This window comes from Mirounga angustirostris, unplaced genomic scaffold (assembly GCF_029215605.1).
Source record: "Mirounga angustirostris isolate CCGP_5_RB_7025 unplaced genomic scaffold, mMirAng1.0.hap1 SCAF_10, whole genome shotgun sequence".
NCBI classification, from domain to species: Eukaryota; Metazoa; Chordata; class Mammalia; order Carnivora; family Phocidae; genus Mirounga; species Mirounga angustirostris.
The window spans coordinates 72,180,793-72,197,213 of NW_026991718.1; the positions used below are offsets into that span (position 1 = coordinate 72,180,793).

Sequence of the window (16,421 nt, forward strand, 5' to 3'; positions counted from 1 at the left end):
TGATGACCCGCCTCCCCACAAGGCCAGCGACCCACGCCCCCTTTGCAAAGGAAGCCAAAATCAACAGCTAATTCCTGCCATACCAGGACTAAACTGCCCCCCCCCCCCAAACAAAATATGCGACTATGTCCTGCCCTAGGAGCAGCCTGGTGTCTTTATTTTCAAAGTTTCAATAAGCCACAAGCTCCCAGGTGAGAGCAGAATAGCCTGGGGTTGCACTAACCGAAAGAGAACAGAAAAACAAAAACAAAAACTCGAGGACTGAGGAGAAGAGAATTTAGTGGATCATCAATTCTCATGGTTGCTAAATGGTTTGGGGGTTTTGTTTTGTTTTTGTGTGTGTGTGTTTTTTTTTTACATTTTTACTTTCCACAGCACCTTCACCACTTAACAGCTAGCTGTGGTATTTGGGGAGAACCGAGGCCATTTTTCTCCACAGCCAGGCCCGTGTTCTACCCGTCAGCCGGCACGCAAGCCTGTCCAGAGGGTGGTCTGCGGCCTCCCTGGTGCTGGGCTGTGAGCGAGAGGGGAAGAAGGGCAGGACTCATGGCTGGAGAAATGGAGGGTCATTCCTCCCTACATGTCACCACACAGAGCTAGCACCAGAGAAACGGAAGTGACACAGGCCCAAGGGGAGAGGCAGCCCTTTGCCATGGAACAGCCCTCCGAGAGGTGGACAGTGATAGCGCAGCTTGGGGGGCTGAGCAGGTGAGCTTGAGATGTTGACAGCACGGGCCCTGAAGCTCCTGCCTGCCCATCAATGCATGGCTACCTAGGGCCAAAGTTCTAGAATACCAGCAAAGAGACACTCTGAGCTTTATTTTTTTTTAAAGATTTTATTTATTTATTTGACAGAGATAGAGGGAACACAAGCAGGGGGAGCAGCAGAGGGAGAGGGAGAAGCAGGCTCTCTGCTGAGCAAGGAGCCGGATGCGGGGCTCGATCCCAGGACCCTGGGATCATGACCTGAGCCGAAGGCAGATGCTTAACCAACTGAGCCACCCAGGCGCCCTCACCCTGAGCTTTACTGCAAGGCTCTCAATGCCCCCTCATTTCCCAGTCAGTCCCACGCCCGCCACCCCCTTTGCTCTAAGAAGGTGTCATCACATCCCACCTCTCAATAAGTCACCTCCATTTCTCCTGGACCTTCTTTTTGGACTCTTCCTTTACCTGGAAGGCACCTCTTCTACTCATCTGCAGATGATTCCTCCTTAAGTTCAGGTTCACCTCCAAGCTAACCTAGCAAAGCTCCACAACTAGCTAGGGCTCATTCACTTCCCTCTCTGCGACAGAGTGGTTCAATCCAACAAGTACTTTTTGGGCATCAGGGATGGCCCCAAATGCTGGAGTCACAGAGAGCCTGAGTTCAAATCCTGATCTGGTCACTACTGGTGTAACTTGAGGTGAGTTGGTGCTGCCTGAGCTCTGGGATTCTGCCCTCCATACCTTTCACCTACTTTGGTAACAGCACCCTGATTTTCCTTTAAGGAACCATTCTTCCAACTCAGTCCATAAGATTCAGGTGGAGAAATACCACCACTGGCACCAACCCAGAAACCTAGATGAGACCAAGCCAGGTCAATGAGACACTCTCTCCTCCTGTGGTTCTAAGTGCTATGTGCTGAACCATGTAAACCTGGAGCTGTTGAGAAAGACATCAACACAAGGAGCGCCTGGATCCAGCTATGCCTGATGCCCAACTACCTGCCTTGACTTTCTAGTTACATGGGTGCATACATTTCCAGTGCCTCCCTCCTTTTTGTTGTTGCTTTTCCAGCTAGTTGGAGTTGCATTTTTGTCATTATAACCCTAAGTCTGATTATATGGAAACTGATCCCCAGAAGTATGATGTCAGAGGGGATAATTGCTGAAGTGCAAGACTGGCTGAGTTAAGGTCAGGTATGACTGAGGATTTACCATCTCTCAAGTAAGAAACTGGAATTCTAGATACACAGCAGCAGCAATGCCTGTTGAAATGCAGCCTATTTTGTCTTGAGGTGAAGACTGGAGCTTAGGGCATCTGGTAGAACATTTCAGGACATTAGCCTATGCTGGATACTTCTTAGGGTCCACAGTAAAGCCTACAAAAAAAAGGGGCAAGCTTCACTCCTGGCAATCCCTCTGGACAAAGCAGCTTTGTTAAGGGGCCTGCTTTGCTTGTGGACAACAATCAGAGCTGGCTGAGGGTCAAGTCAGATAATCAGGGTTGGAAATTCCTTTTTTTTTTTTTTTTTTAAGTAGGCTCCATGCCCAGCATGGAGTCCAACACAGGGCTTGAACTCACAACCCTGAGACCAAGACCTGACTGTTGTAAGAGTGGACGCTTAACTGACTGAGCTACCCTGGCACCCCAGGGTTGGAAATTCTCTGCTCCTGCTGAAGGTAGTGCCAGAGGAGACAGGAAGACCAGACCCTATCGAGAGCTAAGGCTGGGCCTGGGAAAGGCCTGATCCCCCATGATCTCACAAGGACCCCATGCTACTACAGAGCCAAATGCAGCTTGAGGGCAAGAGGTGTGAGCACCCCCCAGCCCAGCCCACTAAACTGAGGGCTGGGGGCTGAGAGGGGCTCTGAGGCCTGCTGCAGAGACAGAAACCTCTAGGTCCGGATCTACAGCCAACGGTTTTGTGTCAGTAAAACCTCTGGCACTAGTTTCTTAACCACGGAGATGATCTGGTGCTAAATGTCCAAAGGCTTATTACTAGGTTGTTCTGGAGAACATTAGAGCCAGACCGACCCCAAACCTGGAAAACAAGGCCTCCAACCACTCAACTCTTAAGGTGATCCCAGACATGTTACGCCCATTTGGAAGTGGGCTGCTAAGAAGCTGCAGCCCCAGAGGGGACTTTGCAAATGCCACAGAACAGAAGTGGGGGCAGCCCCGTGGCTGGGGCACCATGGCCAGCAGGAAGTTCACTGCCCTGACCCCAGCAGGTCACAGAAATAAGCTACAGACTAGCCACCCCTGGGGTGTTTCCATTTCCTGATTTTTCCAAATGGTAGACTCCACTGACACCATGACTGGTCTGTTCAGGGACTGGACAGTAAAGAGTGGCACCAGTTAGAGCTTGTGACTCATCAGTCTGGCCATAGCTACCTCGTGCTTAGCTCCTCCTCCAGAGCAGCTGCTTCTCCCAGAGCCATATCACACCAGCAGCAGACTTTGCTCACCTGACTGCCACTCCCTCATGGGAAGGGACCTGGCAGGTGCAGGCTGAATCAACTGGGGGCAAATTTTACTTTCTCCAGGAAGACACGGGCCAGGGACTGTGAGGGGTGCAACGACCAGAGGCCAGACACCTGGCAGGAGGAACATACTGACCGAACTGGGGAGACTGGGTCAAGGTCCAAATGAGCTTGAAGGAGGAAGAGAATGCTATAGGCTGCTGGTGGAGGGAAGCCTGCAGGTAGAGGAGGCACCTGGACTGTGCCTACAGGGAGTGTTAGGGCTATCTCTGTGCACAGTGAATAAAGAAGGGGCCTGTTGGGCATGAGCGGAGGCTCAAGAAAAGGAAAAGGGGCAGAACTCTGTAGATCACGTTGGACACCAGGAGCAGACCTCATTCAGCTGGAGCATGGATGGCTCCAGGAAGGGAGAAGAGGGAGAGAAGATTGGGGGTGCAGAAGAAAGGACCACCTGTCCCCCAAGGGCTTCCAGTTCAGCGGGGAGACAGGACCGGCAGCCATGAGCATGCAGAATCAAACAAGCAGGCTCTGTCAAGGGCTTCACAAGGGTGGCAGACAGATCTTCTGAGAAGGGCCTCGAAACCAAATTATTCTTGATTGTTTTTTAATACAAAGTAAATGGAAGATGTTCCCCCTAAACAAATCAAGATGGCGGTGGGGCAACACCATGAAAAGTAGGTATCTACCAGGGTGCCTGGGTGGCGCAGTGGGTTAAGCGTCTCACTCACAGTTTCGCCTCAGGTCGTGATGTCAGGGTCGTGAGACTGAGCCCCGAGTCAGGCTGCGCGCTCAGCACGGAGTCTACTGGAGTTTCTCTCGCCCCCTCCCTCTGCCTCTCCCCCCACCCCATGCTCACTCTTGCTCTCTCTCTCTCTCTCTCTCTCAAATAAATAAATCTTAAAAATAAAATAGGGGCTGGCAGAAGTCACAAGGGGGCCGCTGCAGGGCCTGGGGAACAGGGTGGGAGAGCAGACTTGCCACTCCAGTCCACAGTGACTGATATCGGCCCCGAAAAGGAAGTTTTCTGACCAACTCGCGCAGCAACACCACTGCCCCAGGCTGCTTCCACGCTAAGCAGACCCAGGGGACAGTGGTACAGGCTTCACCGGGGGCTGCGGCTCCTAGTCAACCTAGGGCTAACGGAGGCCAGGAGATGCTGAAGCCCCCCATCTAACCAAGGCCCAGGTAGGCCCCCTTGTGGGCCACCCTCAGGGACAGAAGGACAGTGCCCAGACGCATCGTCCCTCCTGGCTGGCCGCTGGGTTCTGCAGGAACTGCCGGGAACCTCTCCTCTGTCGGGGCTCCTGCACCACCCGTACTCTCCTTGTCTGAGTGGACCCGTCTCACTGGTAACTGTAATCTGCTCCCCGGGTGGGCTCCTGTGTCACAGGTAGGACACAAGCGTGAAAGAGACAACTACCTGGCCATCAATCTAAGCTCTGCTACTTACAGGCTGCACGATCTTGGACAAGCCTCAGTTTCTTCACCCATACAGTGGGAATAACAACTGCGTCCCACCTCATAGAGTAGAGATGAGGACGAAACCCCTTACGGAAGCTGGAGGGTCGTGGAAGCCCCATGCAATACACACACAGACGCAGGTACCGTTTCTGCATTCCAGACGAGAGAAACTCAAGACTGCTGCAAGTGCCCCTTCTCTCAAGTGCCTCCGTTGGTGCTTAGGGCCCTGCCTGGGAATCAGAAAGCATCTTCTGGTCTAATCCACGTCCTCCCGACTTCAGAGGAAGGCCTAGTCCTTGTGAGTGATGCCTCAGAAGGACACGGGTCCTTCTGCCATGAAGGGGAAAGTGGGTGAGTTGCGTGTATTTTTATGTCTTTTGGGCCCCGAGCCTGCTCCTGGCTCCCTTAACAAACAGGAGCTCCACGCTGGAGACACCCATCCACGTGCCCCACTGAGCCTCTGGGCCTGGCCTGCTCAGGCTCCCCCATGACACATGGCCCCATCCTCCCTCCTCCAGCCAGGTGTGCCCAGAAAACCCTCTGCCCCACTGGATGGTACCAAGGTGGAGCCATGAAGCAGAACCCAGCACAAAATGGTAAAGGAGCCGTGGTGTAATGGCTTGGCCCAGCAGGCTCCTGGAGGCAGCCGCCTGGAGATGGACAGAGCCTGAAGCTGCGAGGCTGCCTCCGGTGGAGCATTCTAGTTCAAACATAAGCCGACTGCTGTCCTTGGTTAAGTCGCTCCACTTCCATCAGCCTCGGCTTCCACGTCTGTAACAGGAGAGATTGGCCTAGACTGCTTCTATGAGCGCCCTCAGTCCAGGATTCTGAGCAGCCTTCCCAGGGGGTATCTACGAGTTCTGGCTGCCCAGGTTCAAATCCCAGCTCTGCCATTTCCAGTGAAATCCATGAGTCCCTTCACCTCGTCAACCGTAACTCCTTGTCTGTAACAAGGGAATGAAAAGAACACCTACTCAGGGTTACTGGCTGGATTCAGTGAGGACAGGGCGTACCTGGCATGGAGTGAGGGATTATTCGTAACTATTATTATTCTGTGAATTCTGCGGCCTCCTGCCACCACCATCCTCTCGATGGACTGAATGTTTGCATCTCCCCCCCAAGCTCACACGTCATACGAAGCCCTAACCCCCAATGTGACGGTGTCTGGAGGTAGTGCCTTCCGGAGGTAATCAGGGTTAGATGAGGTCATGAGGGTGAAGGGATTAGTGGCTTTATAAGAAGAGGACAGAGAGAGATGGAGGAAGGGCCATGTGAGGGCACAGCGAGAAGGTGGCCATGTGCAGCCCACGCAGAGAGCCCTCCCTGAACCTGCTGGGACCTTGATCTTGGACTTCCCAGCCTCTAGAACTCTGAGAAATAAATCTCCGCTCTTGCAGCCAGCCCATCTGTGGTATTTTGTTATGGCAGCCCAGCAGATTAAGACAACCCCACGACCCGCCATCCCCACCCCCTACTCTCTGCATGGGAAGACCCACTAGGTCCCCCCAAACCCAGGAAAATCAACATCATGCACACCCTGGAGGCCACATGCACGATGGCAAGCACACACAGGGTCAGGTAAAACTCAGCATGCCAAGCGGCAGGGCGCAGTCACTGCAACAGGACAGGGAGGACAAGCATAGAGGAGGCAGGCAAGTGGGGGGCCACGAGCAGTCAGTGAGAGGCGGGGAGCTAGCACAGGCCATGACCAAGCAGCCCACACCGGTGGCTCTTGGCTCCTTACCTCCCCTGCAGGACCTCTGACCACCAGGACTGTGTTCCCCCAAGAAGCTGGAGGCGTGCTGGAAAGAGTAGAGAGCAGGAAACAGGGAGCAGTAGGTAGAACCAAGTCTACAGGAAAAAGTGCTGGAAAGGGCCCCACAGAAGGGTGTTAGGTTTGGGGAGTCCATGGCAGAGTGGTTTTTCAAGAGGCCCAAAAGACCCAAATGCTAAATGAAGCACAGCCCCATGACTGGCCTATGCTGGGGCACAGAAAAAGGGATGAGAGAGCAAAGGGAGAAGAACCCACATACTGGATCATCCCACATGGCCACCTGCCCTCCCACATGCTGGTGCTGCGTCTGTCCAGGGTGACAATCTCGGCAGACTTCCTGGGATGATGTGAACAGTCTCTCCAAAGGGAATGGGACCCAGGGGTGGACACACAGCCCTCAAGCAAGAGCCAGGGTCAAAGGAGGCCGTGCCCTGCACAGATGTCAGTCAATCCCCTGGGATCCTAAGGAGACAGAGGGGAGGTTCCAATCCTGGTTCCACCCCAAATCTCTGGGCAACTCTGGACAAGGTATGTATCCTCTCTAGGCCTCAGTTTCCCCACGTGTAAGATGGAGAGAATGTCCCTACCTGTAACAGAGAAGGTGACAAACACTCTACCATCTCAGACACCCAATCCCCCTATGGCCGTAAGCATGTCTAGACTTTTCTCTGGGGACTGGGTGGTGCTGAAATAAGGAAATGACCAAACATCTAAGACTCCTGATAACAATCTGGGCAGAGGGGCTCCTGGGACACCTTACTGCCACCAAGGGCCAGCCCTTAGGGCATCGGTCTGGGGAAGGAGGAGCCTGAAGCACAAGGTCTGGGGTCAGGGTTTTACTAACATGTAACCCCTTCGGGGTCAGTTCAATGGCACTAAATAGTGTCCCAAGTGAGCCACCACCCACAGCCCCGTTATGAAATTTCTGCATCACCGACCCTGTGTGCCTCGGGCCTCACCAGAACACCCCTCACTCTGGGAACTGGTTCTGACCTGCCCATCCCTGGAAGCCACCCACAGGTGCCCACGAATACCTGAGGAGGGACAGGCTGCTCTACACCATCAAGCACCCGACAGGCAGCCAATGTCAGTCACCGGCACCAGCCTGGACAATGGGATGGCCCACTGTTTAAGTCTTTCTCAACCTTGTGACCCAGCCTCTTGGTTGTGGTAACCCTGTGAGGGCAGGTATTACAACTCTGTTTCACACATAAGGCAACTGAGGCCAGGAAAGGCAAAGCAGTAACTTGCCCAAGGATGTGCAGTTGGGTGACTGGTTCTTGACAGAGCCAAGGTGAGAACCTGAGTCCTCTGTCATCTGGCCTGGTGGCTGCCGTCGGCCGGCGTGCACTGGCGTGCCTGGTCGCTGCTGGGTCCACCCGGTGGGCCAGCACCCGAGTGCTACTAGGGGTTACGGATCCTGGACACCAGCCCTGCAGGCCAACTGCCAACATGGCGTCTACGCCCCTACGGCTGCTACCTGCTCCTGGCACAGGGGGTCAGAGTGCCAGGAGCTCAACGTGGTGGTGGGGAGCCAGGGCTGGCGCTCTCCAGGGCCCCAGCCGGGCCCACTCCTACCTTTGATGACAAAGGCCTCTGCCAGCAGCCGCATCTGATACAGTGGCTTGTTGTCCATGGACATGTCATCAATCCCGGCCCGCGCATACATGCTGATGGCATCTCGGTACGAGCCCTCCACGTAGTGCAGCTTGCCCTGGATCAGCATGGCCTCACACAGGTACTGTGGCTGTAAGGACAACACACCCATTAGCAGGCTCCTGCCTGGAAGCCCCTGCCCCACCCCCACCCCATAACCTGGGAGGAACACCTGCCTCCTCCCATGGAGCCATGCCGACTTGCCAGAGCCCCTCCTCCGGGAAGCCCTCCCTGGCCCTCAAGCACGTGTGACATCTCCCTGCTCTCCACACCTGCAGTCTGTGGCCTACACTACGGCTCTCACTGAACTTCTTAACGTGCGTGCCTAATCGGTGTGTGTGTGTGTGTGTGTGTGTGTGTGTCTTATGTCCCCAACCAGACTCCAGGCAGCTTGCAGACTGGGCTCGGTGTTCTCTCTCCTGAAGCCCCAGAGGCGTCAGCCCCAGTCTGTGCTCAGGAACTCAGGCATTGGTTCTCAGCACGAGTCGGGGGTCAGGGACCCAGCCAAACGTTGTGGGGCCTGAAGCTCACATAACTGGGGGTTTCTCTTTACGTGCATAGCTGTACAAATATACAGTGAGGTGAAAGGCCGTGGAAAGAGTCCATGCAGTAAGGGGCCAGCAGCTGAAGCCCCAGCCGCAATAGCAGGACCTGTGTGGGGAGAATGGCCCCATCAGCAGAGGGACAGGATGGCAGGACAGCCAAGGCCTGCTGGGCCACTGTCCTCATCTCAAGTGCAGAATTAAGTGCCTGAATTCAAACCTGTTTTCTTCCCTCTCTTTCTCCACTGCCGCTTATGCCCCAATCTTCACCCCATACAAAGACTCTTGGGGCCTCCCTTGGGCCCCAGGAAGTCTGGTTGGCCCTGTCCCAAAGTCCTGCCCCTGGACATGCATCCAGCCTTGCTCCAAGATCTCCCACTTGCCGTGACCACTTCTCTAGCCCTCTGCCTCTATCTCTGTGCTCAGCTGGCCCATCGCCCCTTTGGGCTGGGCTCTGGGCAGGGCCCCCATCACCCACCAGCAGTTCTGTCCACAAAGCTTCTTGGAGATGCAGGCTGGCCCCCAACCCAAGCCTCTGTCACCAGTAGGAAGGTGCCACCCCTTTTTCCCTCTGGGGAGATTGGAGTTTGGGGGACCTATAGTCCCAGGGAAAGCCTCCACTACTCCCAACTACCTACTGCCCTCTCAGAAGCCAACCAAGAGATATGGAACACACCAAAGCCAAATTCTCCTTTGCACTGGTGTTTTAGTCATTGTAAATACACATTTTTCCCTTGCCTTTGCTCACATAGCTCCCTGTCTGGAACAGTCTCCCCCTTCCCCTAGGTCTAACCAGATCCTCTTCCATCCTTTGGGAGCTTGCTCAGGCCCACCACTTCCTAGAAGCCTCCCTGAGTCCCAGGGGATTCCTTCTGCTGCTGAACTCCTATAATGCATCTGCCAAGTGGACCCACTCAGCCTCTGTAGGCCTGACCTGCTCCGACTATTGGTTAACTCTCCAAGGCTGAATTTTTCAAGTGCATTTGCTAGTGTCCCCAAATAGACCACCTACTCCCTCCACCAGGGCCACAAATTATGCATTCCCAGAACCTTGTGGCCCATGGTCTTCCGTAGCTGGGCAAAGATTCTGCTGTTCCCCATATTGGTTTCAAGCCACAGGCCCATTTTCTCACTGCTCAGGCTCATTTTCACCATTGGTGAGGGCGAGACAGTGATACCCACCCCTCACCTCCCATCACAGCAATGCCAAGAGCATCAGAGTAATGCAAGTCCAGAAAAGAGCTTTGAACTTTTCTTTAGAAAGGAGTTAGATAAATACAGGGCATGAGTCATTGACATTATTATCCTGCCCCACTGTAAATGTGGAGAAGGGCAGCTGAGCTCAGAAGGACACACTTCAGGGTGTGATGACAGGGTGTAGCTCGTGGTGGTTCCTGCTGGACCAATGGCAGCTCACAACAGAGCTTCCACCAAGCTGGGGAAAAATTAAGGACAATGTGAGTGCCTCATATGCTAAATTTACACTACTTAAAGAGCTTCCCTGAATGGGTCCACTTGGCAGACGCATTATAGGAGTTCAGCAGCAGCAGAAGTCCCCTGGTACTCAGGGAGGCTTCTAGGAAGCTTGGGACCCATTAATCAAGTCCAGCCCTTTTGATTGGCAGATGAGGAACTGGAGGGCCCAAGAGGTCAGGGGACATGCTCCAGGTCAAACAGCTAGTTTATTTAATGCACCTTGCGCACCTCTCCCCCCATCTCATCAGAGCTACTCAGGATACTCAGCACTCCAGCTGGGGCTTCATCTGCTGCCAGGAAACACCGTCCCCCAGGCACACCCTGGCCTTCAGGCTAAAACAGAGAATCGCACAAACTACTTTTAATATTTTATTGTGCCTAATCAACATCAAGTTTTTGGCTTTGGCCTGGATAACCGTGACTATCTGAGTGCTATTGGTGCCTGTGTATGTCTTTGATTAATAAAGCACGGTAAAATTTGTTCTCCAGAAATGTGATTTGGCATACAAATGATTTTCCTGATAGTACATGTGGATGCTATTCAGCCAATCCAAAGAATGAAGTATTGGCATGGGGAAAGCTCCAAGTGAAAGTTCTTGTCAAATATGGATCCTATGACTCTAGTAAGAAAAGAAAGCCCAGTATGTGTGTATGTGTGTTCGTTAATGCACAGAGAAAGGCGCATAGGACACACACCAAATGGTGACCAGCGCTGAACTCTGGGGATGGGGTTGGGCATGGGGGTGGCAAACAAGAACTTTTATTTATTAGTCAAACTGCTCGTTTATTTAATGACTTGTTAACAATAAGCCTGAGTCATCTTACTGTAAAAGCAATTTTTAAATAGTTAATGGAGTCTGGAAAAGAAACAAAGTTAAAAGGGGTTTTGTAGGGGGAGGGGAAGCTTGGGACCCATTAATCAAGTCCAGCCCTTTTGACTGGCAGATGAGGAACTGGATGGCCCAAGAGGTCAGGGGACATGCTCCAGGTCAAACAGCTAGTTTATTTAATGCAATACAAAACCTCCCAGAGCTACAATAATCCCTGCTGAGGAGTCTGAAGGCAATATCCTTAAACTCCCAGTACACTTCCCCCACAGAAAAAGCCCCACACTTCTTGGCCTGGTATTTCAGTCCCCGCTCACTGGCCCCAAAGTACCTCTATAACCTAATTTCTCACCATTCCTTTCATTCCTGCTGATTGACGTACTTTAATGAAAATCTTATAAGAGGAATCATTAAATGATATATTGCTTCCTTCTTGGAATGCCCTATCCTATCTCTGTATGTTAATACCCTCCCCCCACCTTCAAGGTCTAGCCACCCCACCCCCCGCAAAGAGTCCAATTCTAGTACTACCATCACCCTGGGTTGACTCCCCACCTCACCCCAGGCAGTATCCCCCTTGAACTTGCCTCTTCATGTACAATACTCCTGTGGTATGTGTCATAGTCCACCTAGGACAATTTGCCAGGAGGACTTATTTTCCCAGTAAACCTGCAACCTCCCTGAGGGCAGGGTCCATGCTGGATTCATTTTTAGTGTCCTCGGAGTATAATGCCTTGTGTACTCTGTCACCATAAATGGTTTTTTTTTTTTTTTAAAGATTTTATTTAGTTACTTGTCAGAGAGACAGAGAGAGAGAGAGCACAAGCAGGGGGAGCAGCAGGCAGAGGGAGAGGGAGAAGCAGACTTCCCGCTGAGCAAGGAGCCCGATGTGGAACTCGATCCCAGGGCCCTGGGATCAGGACCTGAGCCAAAGGAAGATGCTTAACTGACTGAGCCACCCAGGCGTCCCACCATAAATGTTTAAGTCAGTAAATACATTACTTTGGAACATCTTTTGAAAAATCATGTCCTCTCTGGGTCTCTAATGACATACCCAGACCTCTATTATAGCTCAGGATACACTGTAATCCAGATCCATCTCAAACTTGAATATACACAGGAAATCACCGGGAGAGCTTGTTAACATGAAGATTCTGATCCAGATTTTGCATTCCCTTGATGACACCCATACTGCAGGTGGGTGGACCATGCCTGAAGCAGCAAAGGTCTGGAGAGAGCTGACTATATTTCCCTCCATACCTCCCCTTGGTGCCTTTTATACAGTAGGTGCTCAATAAATGCACATAGACTTAAACTGGCTTGCCCTGTTCTGAGCTCTTCTGTCGCTAGCCAACTTCATGTTTCCCTGTTTCCAACCGGATCATGGGCTCACTGAGGTCTTATTGCCCTGGGACCCCCAAAGAGCCCAAAGGACCAGGCGCATACTAGGTCAACCAAATGCTGTCTAATAGAACTATAACTTAAACCACATGTATAATTTAAATTTTTCTAGTCACATTAAAAAAGGCAAAAATAGGGCGCCTGGGTGGCTCAGTCAGTTAAGCAACTGCCTTTGGCTCAGGTCATGATACTGGAGTCCTGGGATCAAGCCCCACGTTGGGCTCCCTGCTCAGCGGGGAGTCTGCTTCTCCCTCTCCCTCTGCCCCTCCCCCCTGATTGTGCTCTCTCTCTCTCTCACTCTCTCTCAAATAAATAAAATCTTTAAAAGAATTTTTTTTTTAAAGATTTTATTTATTTATCTGACAGAGAGACAGCGAGAGAGGGAACACAAGCAGGGGGAGTGGGAGAGGGAGAAGCAGGCTTCCTGCTGAGCAGGGAGCCCGATATGGGGCTCAATCCCAGGACCCTGGGATCATGACCTGAGCCGAAGGCAGACGCTTAATGACTGAGCCACCCAGGCACCCCAATAAAAGAAATATTTTTAAAAAATAAAATAAAAAGGCAAAAATAGCTGAAATTAATGTTAATAAGATATATTATTTAACCTAGTCTATCCAAAATATTATCATCTGAACACATAATCAATATAAAGAATTAATCATCTTTAACATTCTTCATTTCGTGCTACGTCTTCGGATTCCAACGTATGTTTTACACTTACAGCACATCTCAGGTTCGACTGGCCCCATTTCAAGGGCTCGAGAACCACATGCGGCTGGTGGCCACTGTCCTAAACAGTGCAAAGCCAACCTCTAAGGGAGCCTTGCTGCTCAGATGACCAGATGACTCAGGGACTCTGCTTGACAGCAGATGGGAGGCAGGAGAGAGAGGAGCAGAGGGGGCTGACCACTTACAGACAGCCTCCCGTGGTTAAGGATACTACTCAGATGGTTTCTGGCTTCATTCATCTTCGGCTCATTCTTCTCAGGCAAAGGGATGGAGTCTTTTATCTTGGCGTGGTTCTCCTTCAAACACTGCTCCAGGAGGGCCTCGGCCAGGAGCAACTTCCCAAAGTCATCTGAAAAACAGGGCAGGGATCCCCTGAACACGGTAGATCCCCTGAAACTAGCCCACATCCCTGAAGCCACCCAGCCACCCCTGCCCCAGCACACGAGCAGCCCAAGTCGGAGAAAGAAATAAAGACCCAGTTTTCATAAAGTTAAACAGCCCTGAGAGAAAAAAAAACACAGGCATTCTATCATGCTTACAGTACAAATTGCCCCTTTGGGTTTATTTTCTACAGTTTAGTGGCTGGAGAGGCAAAGTTCCCAGACTTGGGACAAATTCCCAGAATTTCAGAATTTAAAATGAGGGACAAAGTCACACCCAGGCCCCATTGTGGGTAATAAGTTCTTAGACCAAGAAGGAATTCCGCCCCCAAAACAACCCAAGAGGAAAAATATAGGAGATGGCTTAATGCCTTTTCGTGAGCTCCTAATTTCCGTGTAACCATAGTTGGTTTTCTCCATTTTTACGATATTTTAACATAACCAGGGCTAACTTAGCAACGTAGGAGAAGCAGATGTAGTGGTGTAGCAGGGCAAAGCCTTGGACATGCCTAGTCCTGGCACTCTCTGGAGTTCTCACACATATGTCAGCCCATCTCCAGACCTCACCGCTTGGAAGGGGAGTTTGTACTGTTTGGTTCTATTTGCCACCTCCCCACCCCTCCCCACACAGCACCAAAAACTCCAGGCTTGGGACCACCACATTCCTGCTACTTACAGCAGAGGTGACAGGGGAATGGGTGGGATCCCCAGGGCTTTGAGGTCGAGCGTGGTTTCACAACCACACCTGGGTGGCTGTGCTCAGTGTGACTGGTTCGCTGCCCCTCCCCTGCAACCAGGGTGAGGACCAGGCCCACCACTCAACAGAAGTGCCCAACAAATAGCTGCCAAGTGAACTGGATCCTCTTCACGCCTGGGTGAGGAAGCCAAGAGGCTCAGGGAGTCACGTGCCAACCCAAAATGCCTCCGGGAAGGTCTGCTTGGTCCCCAGCCTTCACAGAGCTCTTTCTACTTGCCAGGATGGCATTCTTAGACCCACCCAGGAATGCCACTCACTCCTTGCTCTCAGGACCACTGCAGTTTGCTCACAACTCAAAGCCATGGACCCCAAATTGCAGGCCTCTGAAGAGTCTCTCCGCAGAGAGGAGATTCCCCGCAGAGAACAGCCCGAAAGCTCAGATCCCAGAGAACAGTCCCTGGAGGTTTTCCCTCTGAGGACACCACAGCCTGTCGGTGATCCTTTGCGGTCTCCCTCATGATTTTGAAAATTAACATTTGGAGGAAATGGCCAAAAAAGTACTTTGTCCAAGCTATCATCCATCACTGGTAGAGCAGAAGTTGGTGGCACCTCTAGAAAGGGCGATTTGATGACGTATATAAAAATTATGTTTGTGCACCCCATCGACTCCGCAATCCCACTGCTACAGAGGTCTTGGCATGTGTGTGTAAGGTCACTCCCGCAGCGTTTTTTATAATAGCAGAAAATTAGAGACAACTTCTGTGTCCATCAACAGGAGGCTGATTAAATAAAGCATAGCACTTCCATAAAAAGGGATAGCGCTGCCACAGAAAGGAACGAGAAGCCCTGTCTGTGCTGTTAAAGAATGAACTCCAAGACAAGTCAGTAAGAAAGCAGAGTGCACACAGTGGACACAAAACGTGTGTTTATGTATAAACACGTGACAGGATACATACATATCCGATGTCCTTTCTGGCTTACGGGGAAGGTGGCAGAGACGGAGGGAGGCTTTTCCCTCTTTACTTTTGGGTCCCTTTGGAAGGCTGACCCATGGGAATATATCATCTAGTCAAAAATAAAATCCAAGTCAACACAAGAATGAAAAGCAATCTTCTCCATTTCCAAATGTCAGCTAGGAGGAGGGCTGGGCTGCTGAGTGCTGGGGGCCTGAGCAGCATTCCCGAGCTGTGGGCCACAGGGCAAGTGGCTCTCCCTCTCCAACCGGGTTTGCACCTGTTCAACCAGAGGTAGAGTCAGGAACCTGCTCCTTCTGAGGGAACTGAGGCCCTCCCTCCATAGTCCCTCCTGGGCTGGTTCCTCGCTCACCTGCAGCTCCCTACTGGGCCCACCCAACTGCTGACTGCAGAGCTCCCCCCAGACGACCTGGCTCTGTTGTTCCTTTCAAGCCCAGAGAAACCAGCTTCCTTCCCAGCAACCCTGAATCTGGAAATATTCTGCAGGGCACACACCTCTCCTCAAAAGAAGGGGCGTGTCCTCTGAACACGAGCTGCTCAAAGTGTGGTCGGTGGACTGTGGTGGGTCTGTGTCTGTCACCCAATTGATAATAATGTGACAAAATAATTTTGAATCCGCTGACTTGAATAATAAAAAAAAAGCTGAGAGGCCGCAGTTTGTGTATCTTACAAAAGTATCAGAGCCCAACAAATTGGGAATTAAAAAAAAGGCCTCTCACAACAAAACATGAAAGTCATCCCTCACCACATATCGCTTGAGAAGCACTGCCCGGACCCCTTTTACTGCAAAAGAGGGGTCAATATTTGCTGAGGGCCTACTGAGCGCCAAGTACTTTATTATACAGTATTCTTTAATCTGCACAGCCCTAAAAGGTAGATATTACTCCCATTTTATAGACGGTAATAAAGATATGCAATATTGCTATGGTCCCAGCCCACAACAACAAAATACCACATTCCACGACATAGCCACCAGACAGGCTGTCTCCCCTGCATCCCATGCAGAGCAGAGCTTCTGGTAGTTTAGAAATAAGGAAGTCAGGGCGCCTGGGTGGCTCAGTTGGTTAAGCGACTGCCTTCGGCTCAGGTCATGATCCTGGAGTCCCGGGATCGAGTCCCGCATCGGGCTCCCTGCTTGGCAGCGAGTCTGCTTCTCCCTCTGACCCTCCTCCCTCTCATGCTCTCTGTATCTCATTCTCTCTGTCTCAAATAAATAAATAAAATCTTTAAAAAAAAAAAGAAATAAAGAAGTCTAAGGGCTGTAAACCATACATTCAAGGGTAATAGTAATTCCAAGTAATAGGACTCTCAAATAGGA

General features: G+C 51.6%; 1 protein-coding gene across 2 annotated transcripts in view; it reads right to left on the reverse strand.

The window, feature by feature from the left end:
* TTC7A (tetratricopeptide repeat domain 7A) overlaps positions 1–16,421 on the reverse strand; it is a 117,054-nt gene that overhangs the window by 95,133 nt on the left and 5,500 nt on the right. The window contains exons 1-3 of one of the 2 annotated variants that reach the window (XM_045885053.3): positions 13,238–13,378; positions 8,000–8,168; positions 6,392–6,449 (exon numbers count right to left, since the gene is read on the reverse strand). In XM_045885053.3, coding sequence (XP_045741009.1) covers positions 6,392–6,449; positions 8,000–8,101 — 160 coding nt within the window. In that variant the 5' untranslated portion in view covers positions 8,102–8,168; positions 13,238–13,378. Of the gene's footprint in view, positions 1–6,391; positions 6,450–7,999; positions 8,169–13,237; positions 13,402–16,421 lie in introns of those variants that run through there. The other variant, XM_045885050.3, reaches the window with a different exon arrangement.